The sequence below is a fragment of the Microtus oregoni genome, unplaced genomic scaffold (assembly GCF_018167655.1).
Source record: "Microtus oregoni isolate MIOR12 unplaced genomic scaffold, Mior012 000003F_ref0000135, whole genome shotgun sequence".
NCBI classification, from domain to species: Eukaryota; Metazoa; Chordata; class Mammalia; order Rodentia; family Cricetidae; genus Microtus; species Microtus oregoni.
In genome coordinates, this window is record NW_024543062.1 from 71,736,350 (window position 1) to 71,751,067 (window position 14,718).

Genomic DNA, 14,718 nt, shown 5'->3' on the forward strand with positions numbered 1-14,718 from the left:
CCCTCCTCCTCTCCACCGTTTATATCCCATCACCCACAGACAACTCACAAGTCTATTCTATTTCTCCTTCTCTGGGATATCTATTTGTTTTGCTGTCCCGAGTCCTTCCTCTTTCTGTACCAACAGACTACAGATTGGTTCTATTTTATTTAATAATTAAAATCCACATATAACTGAATGTAAACTATATATATATATATATATATATATATATATATGTCAGTGTTACCTCACTCGGGATTATTTTTCTAGTTTCATCAATTTTTCTGCAAATTTAATGATGGGATTTTTTTTTTTTTTTAGCAGGCTTATCAAAGCTTTTAATTCCTATGGACCAGACTGTTCTGGCTTCCGAGGCCTGGCAGGTGGCATGTTGCCAAAAGTACAAAAGGAAAGCACGGGGCCAGTCCTTCAAGAGACGACACAGCCAGAGCAGAGTCCTGACTTAGTTGCTGGGGAGCAGGGCCTCAGTAGCCATCATCAGCCCAGGTGACCTCATAATCAGGATACTTGGCTTTGATCTTCTCAGTTGAAACCGAGTGCTGGGCACGACCATAACCCATAGAGTAGCCATACGCGTGTAGCTTCCTGTCCTGGCTTTGATGGGAGATGCGTCCGCCGCCTAGGCACTCACAATCAAAGCTATTCTTTTGCAGCTCGCCTGACACTTTGTCATAAATATCCGCGTGGTACTCTGCCCATTTGTATCCACGCACGATTTCCTTGCACTCCTTCGTCGGATCCTCGGAGGGCGATGCTAAGTGGACTCGAAGCAGCACGTACTTGAAGACGCCATCTGAGTCGATGTCCACATCAGGAATCTGAGCGAGGTCCGCCGCCATGTTCCCTGGAGCGCTTGGCCTCAGGACCCCAGAACCCCTTTCCCAGCCGCTCTGGGCCTCTGGAAACATCCCCTCACGGGATTGGCCGGGGCTGCCAAAGGGCCCGCCTCCCTCACGCTAAGGCCTAGGTCGGCTCAGACAGTTGTACTTCTGTTCTGAGGCACCGACTAGCCAATTGCAACCCAGTTCTTTGCAGCTTTGAGATCTTGAGTTGCAGTTAAAGGAGCTGCAATCAGCCTGCCGCAGTAAGGAATGTGGAGCCCCTGGGGAGGGCGGCAGGTGGTGCAGCAGCAAGTGTTGCAAGGGCGGCATGGGGCAGGTGCTAAGACACAGGCGAAGGTGGGAGCTCTGGGCTGTTTCTCATGATGGGATTTTTTAAAAGAGTAAAGCAAATACCCATTGTGTAAATATATCACTTTTAAAAAAAAAAATCCAGTCTTCTATGATGGAGATTTAGGTTGTTTCCGGTTCTTTGTATTTTAAAGAATATAGTGACATCATTTGTGTCTTAATAAATAAAGCTTGCCTAAAGGTCAGTGCAAAGCAGCCACACTAGTTAGCCATACAAGCCAGGCAGTGGTTGCACACACTTTAATGCCATCAGCCACACCAGTTAGCCATAGAGGCTGGGCAGTGGTGGTGCATACCTTTAGTCCCAGTACTAGAGAATAATATAATGGGAGGAGACAGGTCTCATGCCCAGTCTCATTCTGAGAATTCATGGAGGCAGGATCGCCATTTTTGGATGGAGGTAGAAGTAAGAGGCAATTACTGGATGCTTTGCTTTTCTGATCTTTAGGTTTTTATTGTTTGTGTTACATAAAGGATCAAAGAACATGGTTCAGAAAGTTTCCCTGAGGTAGGATGAAGCATCTTTGGGCATATGCTCCAGAGTAGTATAGCTGGATCTTGAGGTAGATTGATATCCAGCTTTCTAAGGAAGCACCATATTGATTTCCATAGTGACTGTGCAAGTTGTATTTCCTCAGGAATTGATGTGTGTTGCTCTTTATTCTACATCCTTAACAGTGTAAACTGTCATTTGTGTTATTGATCTTAGCTACTGTGATAGGTGTAAGATGAAATCTTAGAATATTGTTGATTTGTATTTCTCTGATCACTAAGGATGTTGGATATTTCTTTAAGTGTTTTTCAACCATTTGAGTCTCCTCTACTGAAAATTATCTGTTTATATCTGCACACAGTTTTTAGCTGGATTATATGGTTGTGATATCTAGTTTCTTGATTTCTTATGTACATTGACCATGGGCCCCTATCAAATATGGAGTTCATGAAAGACTTTTCCCATTCTGTAGGCTGCTACTTTTTCCCAAAAGTAGTGTCAGTGTCTTTTGCCTTACAGAAGCTTTTCAGTTTAATCAGGTTCCATTTATTCATTGTTAATCTTAGTGCCTGCTTAATGCAACTTGCGCATTCCTTGAAATCCCTATCAAAATTAAAAAAAAAAAAACTTTTTCACAGAACTTAAACTGACAATTCTCAACTTTATATGGAAAAAACAAAAATTCCAGCATAGCCAAAACAATCCCAAACAATGAAAATATGCTAAAAATAACAGCTTTAATGTTTCAATTTGTACTACAGGTTTATAGTAATAAAAAACATAAATCTACAAACCTTTGGACATCTGAGCTTTTATAAAGAAGACAGAAAAAATACAAAGAAAAAATATGGCCTCTTCAACAACTGGTATTAATCAAAATGAGTATCTGAATGTAGAAGAAGGCAAATATATCCACCCTGCACAAACCTCATGTTCAACTCAATCAAAACCTCTACATAAAGTCAGATAAACTGAAGTTAATTAAATAGAAAATGGGGGATAGAATTGAACTCATTGGCACAGAAGACTCGCTGAAGATAAATAATTCCTTCTCTACATTCCTTTGCTTAAGTGTTTTGCCATAGAATGAGAATAAATATTTCAGCCATAATAATATTAAATATAGGGCATATGAATGACATTTAATTGTTAATAATGATTTTCTTAATTTAAAAATAAATGTAAACTGAATGTTAATAATACTTATTAATAATTTCTTAACTTGAGAAACAGAAAGATTAAATCTAAGATATTAATTTTATAATATGATGAAGCAGCATTATTATTGGTTTAAGGACAATAACTATGCAATCATCTGTTATCAATATGTTTGTTTAACAGCACAATCTGCTATTACATATGATTTAATATTTAGAATTTGTATTATTCATTTTCTAGATTATTAACAAGGAATTTCTGTTTTAATTTGTAATTTCAATTATCTGTGTGATTGATCCATTAGAAAATACCTTCAGTCATATCTGACATTCAAAATAAGTGTGAAATATTGTAGAAGGGTTTCTATATTATTTAATTCTCAAATTTTTATCTAACAACCAAATGTATTGCATCTACAATTAATGGCCACAAAGCATGCAAAGAGTTTACACGCAAGGCCGCAGCATAAATATCCAGCATGAGAGATGCTGGAAATTGTTGCCAAATATTTTTAAGATAAAACAATTCATTTATACTTCACACATTGATATTATTAACATTTGTAAATCACATCAAAGTAACACTTCCTCAGTCCATTTTTCTAAACCATTTGTCAAATTAGTTTTTTGTTTTAAATCTGGGTAATTGTGAAACAAGATGTTTTTCATTAAATTTGCAGAGCATTAATTTTTGAGGTGAAAAATAACTCATACATTGTTAATATTACACAAATAAAATATGTATATTCATAATTGTTTTGAACCAATGTGACATTTATATTTCTTAGTGTATATTTACTACTCACTAGGAAAAGGAAAATTGCATTTGCTTTTGTCCTGGTGTGTTAGTACTATGCTGACTTGAATAGGTAATAAAATTGACTACTGTTCTTTCCTCCTTATTTAGACATTTACTACCATTGCCACAGACAATGAAAACTATTTTATGTTTCATTGTAGTCTATGTTCTATAGACTTTGGTTGCCAAGGAAATTGTACTTATTTTTGTATTTCTTTAAAGTTCCTCTATCACAAGGAGCAGAGTAATTGAAAGGGATTACATGTGTGGTTTTCTTTCATTTTTCTCTTTGGTGTTTGTGTGTGTGTGTGTGTGTGTGTGTGTGTGTGTGTGTATGTGTGTGGGGGGGAAGATAGGAAAAGAGGGAAAGAGAGAGAATTAGTGTCTAAGAACGCCAAAGATAGATGAATGTTTATATACTTAAATTAAGTAATTCTTCCCTAATGATTGATAATTCATTAATAGAGCAATACAATAAAGTATAAATGATGTTTAAGGAAAATTATTAATCACATCTGATTAAATGTTTTGCTTTCAAATCTGTGTTTTATCTAGCCTATTATGTTTTAAAATGCAGCAATGACTCTCAAATTGTGTGTACTATTTTTGAAATATATTCATATTCTGGATTATATGGAACATTGATAGCAGAATATTTTATATGATGCTTAGAAAAATAAATTTAAAAAATTAAAAAGCAAATCCTTAAAGAAAATAATGTCTTGTTCCATTAAACTTTAAAATTTTCTCCAGTGTGGCCATAGTTCTTGTTGTTGTTGTTGTTTTGTTTTGTTTTTGTTGTTGTTGTTTGTTTGTTTTTGGTTTTGGTTTTGTTGTTGTTTTTGCTTTTAAGACAGGGTTTCTCTGTGGAACAGTCCTAGCTGCTGTGGAACTTGCTCTGTAGACCAGGGTAGCCTCAAACTCACAGAGATCTGCCTGCTTCTTCCCCTCGAGTGCTGGGATTTCAGACATTGGTCACCACTGCCTGACATGGTCACATTTCTTTATTTGTTTAATACTTAGAAATTCAGATAATTTTCTTTGAAATAGTTATTGACATGTCCCAAGGAATACTGGGTCCAGTTTTTCTCAGTATCTGTGGCTCCTTCTAGAACTTCTAGCCAAACCTCTCCAGCCCAGGTCCTGGGCTTCCCTACCCTTCCACTAGCATCTTAGTCTACAGAACTCAGCCATTTTGGCTATGTGCCCTTTTGGTTCCCAAATGCTCTCTGATCTTCTTAGCTCACATGTTTCTCTCCCTCTCTCTTCTTCAGCTCTTTCACTTTCACTTTTCTTTCATGACCTGCTCTGGTTTTCCTGACATGCTCAGTTTGGAATCTTTCTGATGCCTCTGGCTGTTTTTTCCTTCATATCTACAAAAAGTCCCTTCTCTTCAATCATTCACTCGAGGGTTCTTGGCATCATTTTCAAATACTTATAGAACCTTTTTGTCTGAATTTTAAAACAAAACAATTTACTTTTTTGTTGGTTATTAGCTGCAGTCTGCTTTAATTCAGAGCTGTTTGATTGTTAGTAATTCTAATGATTGTTAGGGAGATGGCGATTGTTAGTGATTCTATACCAAATCGTAAGTTCATTCCATGTTCCCTTTGATATTGTTACTCTGTATGTCTGCTTATTGATGTTCCTGTATCTGCTAACTTTTCTATCATCATTACTCATGGATTTATATCCATCAAACTTGTTTGTAAAATAGGGTCAGGAAATCTATCACCTTAAGCATCACAAAAATAACTTTGAATTATTCTTGCTTAATTCAGTGGTAAATTATGGATATATTGAGTGAGAAAAAGTAAACTACATAATGTATTATATTCAAAAGACATCTTAATATTCTACATGCATTTTATGTTTCATATAGTTTCCCTTGAGTTGAATTTGTCAAAACCTAAAATTATTCTTTTTCATTTACATATTATGTCAAACATTTAATTTGTATATATGTGTGTGTGATGAAAAATTATATAATATTCAGGTATATTTTGGACTTTTAACTTATTTACATTGCCTTTCTGAATCTGTTTTCAAATAGTTCATTTGAAAATTTCATTGCAGCAAATCACCTCAAATCTCTTATGATTGTATATAAACCAAGAAGCATTAACAATTTACTACCTACTAATAAGTAAGTCTTATTTATCCATGTTTTTTAATTAATTACTAAAATTAATTTTAATTAATTATCTTAATTACTTATGTTTTCTGGGATTGTAAATAACACAATATAATTTAGAATATAGAGCATCTGACATTCTGTAAAGAAAGCACAACACACAGAAACTGTCAAGCATCCTGGTCAACATAGAGCCACATATGTTATTACAGATATTTCTGAACTGTCCATGGGAAAAATATGCTGTAGAAAAAGTATCATAACACAGGGCTTAAAGAAAATGCAGATCATATGTCCAAGACAAATTTTATAATTTGCAATTTTGAAAAATTCACTTAGTTCACAATATTGGAAAGGAAGTACATTGTACCTGAAGAGAAAATATACATGACTGAATAATATCATCATCTTCCTCCAATGATGAATAGGCTCAGGACATCCCCCTACAAATCATTTAATTTATTTTTTCTATTTAATTATGATTCTTTTATTTATGATTAAAGAATTTGTAATATAATTGGTATTTTGCAGTTGGTGATGTTTAATAATAACCTATAAAGTGTATGAGTTTTCAAATAAGTCATTGAGGACTGGAGAGATGGCTCAGTGGTTAAGAGGTTTAATTACCAGTAACCATATGGTGGCTTACAGCAGAACCATCTGTAATTAGATCTGGTGCCCTTTTTTGGCCTTCAGGCTTATATAAAGGCAGACCACTGTATACTTAATAGATAAATAAATCTTTAAAATAGTTTATACTACTTATTTTTAAATATACATCTATATAAAAACATTGTTAGTATATTTAGCTTATAAATTTAAAGTATAAGTCTACTGTTCTGCTTGTAACACTCATCTATTTTCCCTGATTTATATTCTCTGTTATATGTTTTTATATTTTATAGGCTCATATAAGAAAATAAAACCAAAGTCCACACTAATATATCAAAGTCATTTTTGACAGAGAAAAAAAGACAATTTAAAGAAGTAATGACCAACTATTCTTCAAACAGGTGTGGCTAAAATAGCCAGACATTGGATTCTTAAAGCATGAATCTAGATACCGATCATATAACCTGTCCAAAAGTAACTAAGTGGACTTAGAGAAATATTTAAAATGTACAACTATGAAACTGTACAATATAGAAGATCTAAATGTTCTGTATCTGTTGGTGAAATTTGAAATGCAATAAAAAATAGCATGTTCCATGATAGGGAATATTGATGAACCTGATTTCTCACCAAATTAAAATTAATCCATGAAGGCTCCTATAGAGACAATCCTAAGGTTAAAGAAAGCATTTGTCAACTCGTGTCTGACAAAGGAGTTACATACACAAATGAATGAACATTTTTCTTATTGAAAAGGGGCACATGATTTGAATAACATACTTTGTTTTTAATAACAAAGTAGAAACTTATGTATCAAATGACAATATGACAAGCTGACAAATATATCTCATAGGAAAAAATTAAGCCATGAAAAATTACTGCACACACATTAGACTGAAATAAAAGCAAACTTTTCATTGCCGGATAATGATATTAGAAACATGTGGAGCAAAGTGAACTCCCACTTCCTTGTTAAAATGGAAAATTCAGACATTGGTAGGGGTTGACAAATTCTTATAATACAAAACACATTCTTAATATATGCTATGACTATAATACTTCTAAGAATTTAAAAAGTCAAAATTACAGACCATACGTTTAATACCTCAGATATATTTATGACAGCTCTTCATAATTCTCAATATTTGGTAGGTGAAGTAATTCCTTTATTTCATCAAACTGTGGCTATCTACTTTACTCAATATCTTCTAGTTATAATCAATAAAGAATATAAAAGAAATTTAAGTAAAAATATTAAGTTAATGAAGACAGTCTGGAATAGTCATAAATATAAGGATTCCAGATCCACAATTGTTTGTAAACACCAAGTGTGAATAAACAAGAAATATCAGTTAACAATGGAGCACTGGTATGCAGATATAGATTGCTGGGAAACAGGAATATTTCTGATGTTTAAAACACGTATAAGGAACTAATGGGGAAAAACCTATATGTCAAAATCTATACAATGAAATTTGCACGCCTAGAATGTATTGTTAGATAAGCTAATGACTTGATTTAATTATGTATACATTAGTGGATTATCCACTAATTGACAAAATGTAATATATATGAACTATCTTATTAACAGATAGGGAGTGTCAATATTGCAAATTGTAATTGCTACTAAAATTTTAAGTTATAATGAATATATGATATACTCTATGAGTTTTTTTAAACCTTTTCTAGATGTTCTGATGGAGGAAGGTCATTGGCTAATAAAGGAACTGCCTTGGCCCATTTTATTGGTTAGAAGATAGGTGGGAGGAGTAAACAGGACAGAACGCTGGGAGGAAGAGGAAGTGAGCTCAGACTCCACAGCTCTCCTCTTGGGAGCAGAAGCCTCAGAGAGATGCAATGCTCTGCTCTTCAGAGCAGACGCACGCGATGAAGCAAGCCGCCAGGTTAGACATGCTGAACCTTTCCCGGTAAGACGGGTTCTCACAGATTATTAGAGATGGGTTGATCGGGATATCAGCATTAGCCAGTAAGTGCTAGAGCTAAAGGGCCAAGCAGTGTTTAAAAGAATACAGTGTCCGTGTAATTATTTCGGGGCATAAGCTAGCCAAGCAGGCAGCCAGGGTGCTGGGGACGCAGCCCCGCCGCTCTTATTACTACAATGTTTAAATTGGGGATTGGTACTTTGTGGTCAGTTGGTCTTGTCATTTTGACCAGCTGTGGATTTCTGGAATAGCCCCAGTTTGCTGTATAACGAAGCTTCTTTGATGAATGCTGAGAGTCATACTCAGCTGTGGATAGCAGGCCAGTTATTGAGAAAGTAATTGGCTATTACAGTGGCTGAGATGTGTTATATAGCTGACTCTTCCCTCTTACTGATAGGTCCTTAAGGCCAAATAGGTAGCTGGTTTAGGACAGTGTTATGTTCTCCTTTAGGGTCCATGACATCACTTGCTTCAGATAGCCAACTAGCTTCACAATTTCAGGCATGAATTCCCTCCTACTGAGAGGGCCTTAAGGACAATTAGGTAACTCCTGTTTAGCATAAAGTTTTTTTTATCATTTATCATTGTACATAGAGAATAAACTGCAAAAGTGAATATCAGAATCTTAATGAGGAATAATACAGTGACCAGCCTAAGTACATCGTTATTTATGGAGCATAAATAGCATAGGTCAATGTAAATTAAATAGTGTATGAGTGAAAAAGCATACATTGTACTATAACAAGGATTTAGAAAACTGAATACTGTGGGAAAGGTTTATTCTGTACAGGTTGGTTTTTAATAAACTATTGGCTACTTGTTACAGTAAATTATCAACAATCTCATTGCAATAGCATTTCCCCAACATTCAGAATTTGGAAGCAATAGGCCTTTCTTAAATTATCACTTAGTATTTTCTCTCCCATCTTCAAAGCACAGAAATAGGTTTTTGAGTAGTAATTAGCCATTTATGGAAGCCATAAGATGAGATAGTCATTACACAAGCTACAGTTAGGCACCTGGACAAACACTGCCAGCAGGTGTGGGAAAGATGCTGGGTTTTAGAAGTGGAAGGAAGTATTAAAGGAGCTACAGTACACAGTTCATGTCCTTCTGAATCCCAAACAGGGGAAGGCTTGCTGCCATCCTGCCAGACGCTATGTATCTAAAACATGGCTCCAAGGATCAGGAACCCAAAGTGTGCAATGGATTAAAGTTCCAGGTAACTGAGCTAACTACTGGAGTAAGACGGCTAGCATAAAGTTTTAATGCCACTATTGCACCTTTGGTGTATCTTGCCATTCTGGTTAATGTTATGACTCAAAGGCTTTACAGGTTAATATCAATACAAGGAGATAGTAATATCCTGTATGATAGTCTATTCTGTATTTGACCATGAACTGAAACAGTAACAATATGGTCACCGATATGAGACCTACACAATGATGCTGCCAGTTAACATCTCAGCTGTGATAAGGGAAATCTCACAACGTCCCACCCTAAGATGAAGAGTTACAGGCAATTAGTTGTTAAGAGAGGAAGTATCAGTCTTCTCTAGGGATGACACCCCTACTATTTTATACAATTTCAAGTGGTCAGTCATAAACTCATATACATATGAGAAACATGAACTGGACTTATCAGTTGTATTAATGCATATATATGTATGGCTAAGTATTTGTGTGTGTGTGTGTGTGTAACATATGTATATACACACAAAATTTAAGAAAGAGAAGTCATGAATTTGAGAGCAAGTGGAGGGACATAGAAAAATCCAGAGCAGGATATATAGGGATGGATATTATAAATACAAATATATGAAACTCTCAAAATGAAATAAAAATAATACTGTTAATTCTATATGGAAGTAAAGTCAATTCTCTATTGTCAGAACATGCTTATTTTATTTTTCACCTTCACAGAGAACATTATTGAAGCTGATAGGTGAAAATATTTGGTGTAAATGGTGTACCAAAAATACAGGGGAAAAGCTCAGTTCAACAATATGGGGGGAAAAAAACTTGGGAACTTATTCTAGGCAAAGAAGAAGAAGGAGAAGGAGAAGGAGAAGGAGAAGGAGGAGGAGGAGGAGAAGAAAAAGAAGAAGAAGAAGAAGAAGAAGAAGAAGAAGAAGAAGAAGAAGAAGCAACGCACAGACATGGGGAAATTCTAGGGGAAAATGATAAATATAAAGGCTGGGTGAAAAGGTTGGGACCAAAAACCCAGGTGAAAAATTCAGGTAAGAAACAATGATCTCAAACATACTATACACTCAAAGGCTAAAAGGAAAGGTCAGTCTCAGAATCTTGGTTGAAAAATCCCAGGAGAAAATGCAGGTTAAAATGCTGGTGAGCTCTGCAGTGGTGGTCCATGCCGGCCCTCAGGAGGAAGAGGCAGGAAAATCTCTGTGAGTTGGAAGCCATCCTGATCTACAAAGAGAATCTGAGGAGAGCCAGAGCTGTTACACAGAAAAACACTGTCTCAAAAACAAACAAATAAAAACCCAACCAAACAAAAAAGTAACCAACAAAACATAAAACAGTTAAACCGTTTACAATTCATACTCTGCCATAATTAGCTTAATTTGCTCAACATATGTGCTCCATTTCACACCACAACACAAATCTTACAAAATGTTCAATCACAGCTGCCTTTACTACCCATGATACTAACATTTTGCATTAGAATCAAAACATATACTAAACTTGGGACTGTCCTATATGTGAAATAAGTTTGACAAATTACTTCAGATATCCCATTTTTTTCTTATACTACGCACATAGGTTCCATCATTCTCTGGGACTCAAATGTCATGTACTTGCACAAAGTACAAAAGAGAAGAACGTAGTAGATTATATCAAGAATACTCTTTTTTTGTCATGGTTTCTCAAATGAATCTGAAAACAAGTTGACCTATGTTCTGTCCAAAGTGTGACAAGGCTGCAATCACAATGTTATTCTGTTTGTGTGTTTATCATTTTTGAAGGGACTAGATCCTTTGCTAACATCCCACTGTTATTTGGAGGAATTTATCTCCTTGTAGTAACAGAAATTAAGGGAAGGTCTTGTTGCTGTATATAGGCAAAGGTTTTATATTAAATCTTAGGGGCTGCTGACAGTTTACTATACTTTTCTGCATATATATTTACACTCTGACTTTACTTCTTCAATACTGGCAAGATAAGTTTCTTCTAAGTTTTTTTTTTCCTTTGATATGAAAAAATGTGTAGCCCCGGCTGTCCTCAAAAGTGTCATCCTCCTGCCTCTACCTCCTTCAGCAAATTCTACCGCTGTGTGCCACCACAACCAACTCCTCTGTTTTGAATGTCAATGTCTTCTGAAAATAATTTTTTATTTAACTAACGATAGCATGATCATTTTCACTCAATGCAAGTATATCAGCTACTCTAGATTATATTTCTGATAGATAATTTAAAAATGAAATGGTGCTGTTTAAAAATAAGTGATAAATTTACACCTCAAAGTAGGCTTTTCAGTATAAAATAACAAAGTGGAGAAGCATTCCTTTCATATAACATACTGGATGCTGTGGCTTAGCATAGCATATGTGGTATAGAACTCTTTGGACACTCTAGGATTTCAGATTATACTAAGAGCTGCAACTCTGTTCAGATTGCTGTTCATTAAGCATTATAAGCATTTATCCTGTGGAATGGCACTGTGTGAATTAAAATGAACATAATAATAACAGTTAATAATGTTTTAATTTTAATTTGAGGTTGTAATAAAACTGCATCATTTCTCACTTCCTCTATTTTTCCCTCCAAATCCTCACATATACCTCTTTTTGTTCTCTTTTAAATACCTGTCCTGTCTTTTTAATTGTTCCTACACACAGACACACATGTTGTTGTTACTGGTATGTATGTTTACAGCGCTGGCCATTCAGTTCTGGTATTAGATAACTAATTGGTATGCTCTTCCCTGGAGAACACTCTTTGCTCCCTCTCTCTTCATTCCTTAGATTTCTGTACTTTTTATGTAAAATTGAGGTCTTGTAAATTTTTTCTGTTCACTTTGTCAGGTACAGCGTTGTCATTGTTCAGCTCATCTTTAGGTAGTCATGTTGGTGAGGTTTTATGATAAAGCTTTGGCATTACTATGAGACATAATCTCACAGCAAATTCCCTGATCTATGGTCCCTTACAACCTTTTTGCTCCTCCTCTGCAATATTTCTGGAACCTTAGATGCAGTAGTGTTTTTTAGGTTTATCCACTGAGACTGTTCTCCTTTACTCAGAATGATGATTGGTTATAATTTTCTTCCCTGGATTCCATCTGTTGCAAGGAGAAGTTTCATTGATGAGAGGGGAGTATTATAGTTATCAGTGGGCAAAAACAAATATTTAGAATGTCATTAAGGATTATGATGTTTAGCAAAGTATGAGTTAAAAGGTCTCCTCCAAGATCCGTGACTTCACTTGTCCTGATTAGTACTTGGCTATGTCTCTAGTAGCAGACATGTTTTCCCTCTTTCTCATGTTGTCAGGACTTAAGACTAATTAGATGGATATTAGCTACCCATATGCCCACAAAGCAATTCATTAGTAAAATGCAAAAATGTGTTTTCATGATTAAAATTTAGCTCAATATTAATGAAAATGATACAGATAAATTATCTTAGCTTCAGAATTTTATCTTTGTTGTCTGTATATGTATATTTGTGCATATTCTTGTATGTGAATCCAGGTACCTACACTCAATAAACATGTGTACAGGGCATAGAACAATTTCATGTGTGGGTACTTCCTGTTTACCTCCTTTTAGCCAAGATCTCCTGATTACTTCTTTACTAACTGGCCTCTGACCTCCCAATGATTCTTCTTTTTCCATGTCTCATCCTGCTCTTGGAGCAGTAGGTTGACTAGACTCCTGCTACTAGCCAGACTTCACATAGGTCTGAGGATCTGAACTCAGGTTTTTAATGTTTACAAAAGTCCCTTATTCACTTCTTCATCTTCCTGGCTCTAGATTCAATTTGAAAGAACACATTTATGGAAAGAAGAATTTTTCTGATAAGAAAAGTCCTTTGGTATTTAGTCTAGCTATAGACAAGAGCAACTTATTTTTCTACCAGACTTACTTGATTATAGCATTGTATTTGAGATGGAAAATAATCTTAAGAAACTTAGTCTACCAAAAAATTAAGTAAGGCTCAAGTAACTTGTGATCCCAGACATGGTGGGTCATGTCTATAATTTCAACCCTTGGCAAACCAAAGTAGGAAGTCATATTGTGGAAGTCTGGACTACATCACTCATGGCTACCAGGTAAAACCTTGCCCTCTCCCAAAGTCAAAAGAATGGCTATAGAGGTTACTCATTAGAAAAAAAAAAAGTATTGATCAAATGTAGATGGTGAAGATAAAATCCTAAGAACACATGTTTAAGAAACAAAACAAGCAGAAAGAGATCTATGTGATATAACAGCATTAAAACGTCAGACAGGGATTCCAGAATCAAGTTAAATTTATGAACTAGACTAGCTGCAACTAGTAATCTCTGAATTCAACTAGTGATAACATGTAGAGCATGGGAGAACAACATCCAAAATCAACTAAAGACCTCTCCATGCATACACCTACATACATACACAAGGATGTAGACAAGAATTAGTCATCATTGGTGGGGGTGCAGAATTGTTTAGACACTATAGAAATCAGTGTAGAGGTTTGTGAGAAAAGCTTGAAAATAATCTATCATATGTTCCATATGTACCACTTTTAGGTATACACCTAAAGAACTCTGACTCTACTTCAGAGATACCTGTTCATCCTTGATCATTGCTACTTTATTCCTAAAACATGGGAAATGGAGCAAGCCTTGATTTCAATAAACTGATGAATGATAATGATATTGTAAAACTTAAACTATGGTATACCATTTAGCTATAAATAAAACTGAAATTAGAGATTGTAGATAAATGGATGGATCTAGGAATAATCATTCTGACTGAGACAACCAAGCCTCAGAAAGAAAAAAATATTTCATGTTTTCTATCATTTGTGGATGTTAAATCTTCTCGGATTCTTCCAGGCATGGCCAATAGGAGTTTTGTGTAGAATACATTTCTAGGTATTGGGAGCTGACACTTAGGAATGGGGATAGCCTGGAATGAGGCAGGGATAAATGGGTCCATAGGAGGAGCAAAACAATGTCTTCCTCTTGGAACTTCTTGGTCCACTGAGGATGGGGGTAAAGAGTGAGAAAAAAGACACAACAGGTAGTCTGTTACAGAGCTGGGCATGAGACTGAGGGATGGGATTTCAAGAAGAGGAGGGAGAGTAATGTTAGGCAAAAGTCAGATTACTAAACTGTCATTATGACATTACTTATGGAAGTCGCAGACAACTCACATTTGGTTATA

At 35.3% G+C, this 14,718-nt stretch overlaps 1 protein-coding gene across 1 annotated transcript; it reads right to left on the reverse strand.

Moving 5' to 3' along the window:
• Positions 1–286: 286 nt before the first annotated feature.
• LOC121446561 (14 kDa phosphohistidine phosphatase-like) lies at positions 287–846 on the reverse strand. Its single transcript, XM_041649246.1, has one exon. It carries the CDS (start codon positions 840–842, stop codon positions 468–470), a length of 375 nt encoding a protein of 124 aa, XP_041505180.1. The 5' UTR covers positions 843–846; the 3' UTR covers positions 287–467.
• Between the last annotated feature and the right edge of the window lie 13,872 nt (positions 847–14,718).

Excerpts from the sequence above, each read along its gene's own strand:
- LOC121446561 (XM_041649246.1), bottom strand. The coding sequence starts at position 842 with ATGGCGGCGGACCTCGCTCAGATTCCTGATGTGGACATCGACTCAGAT.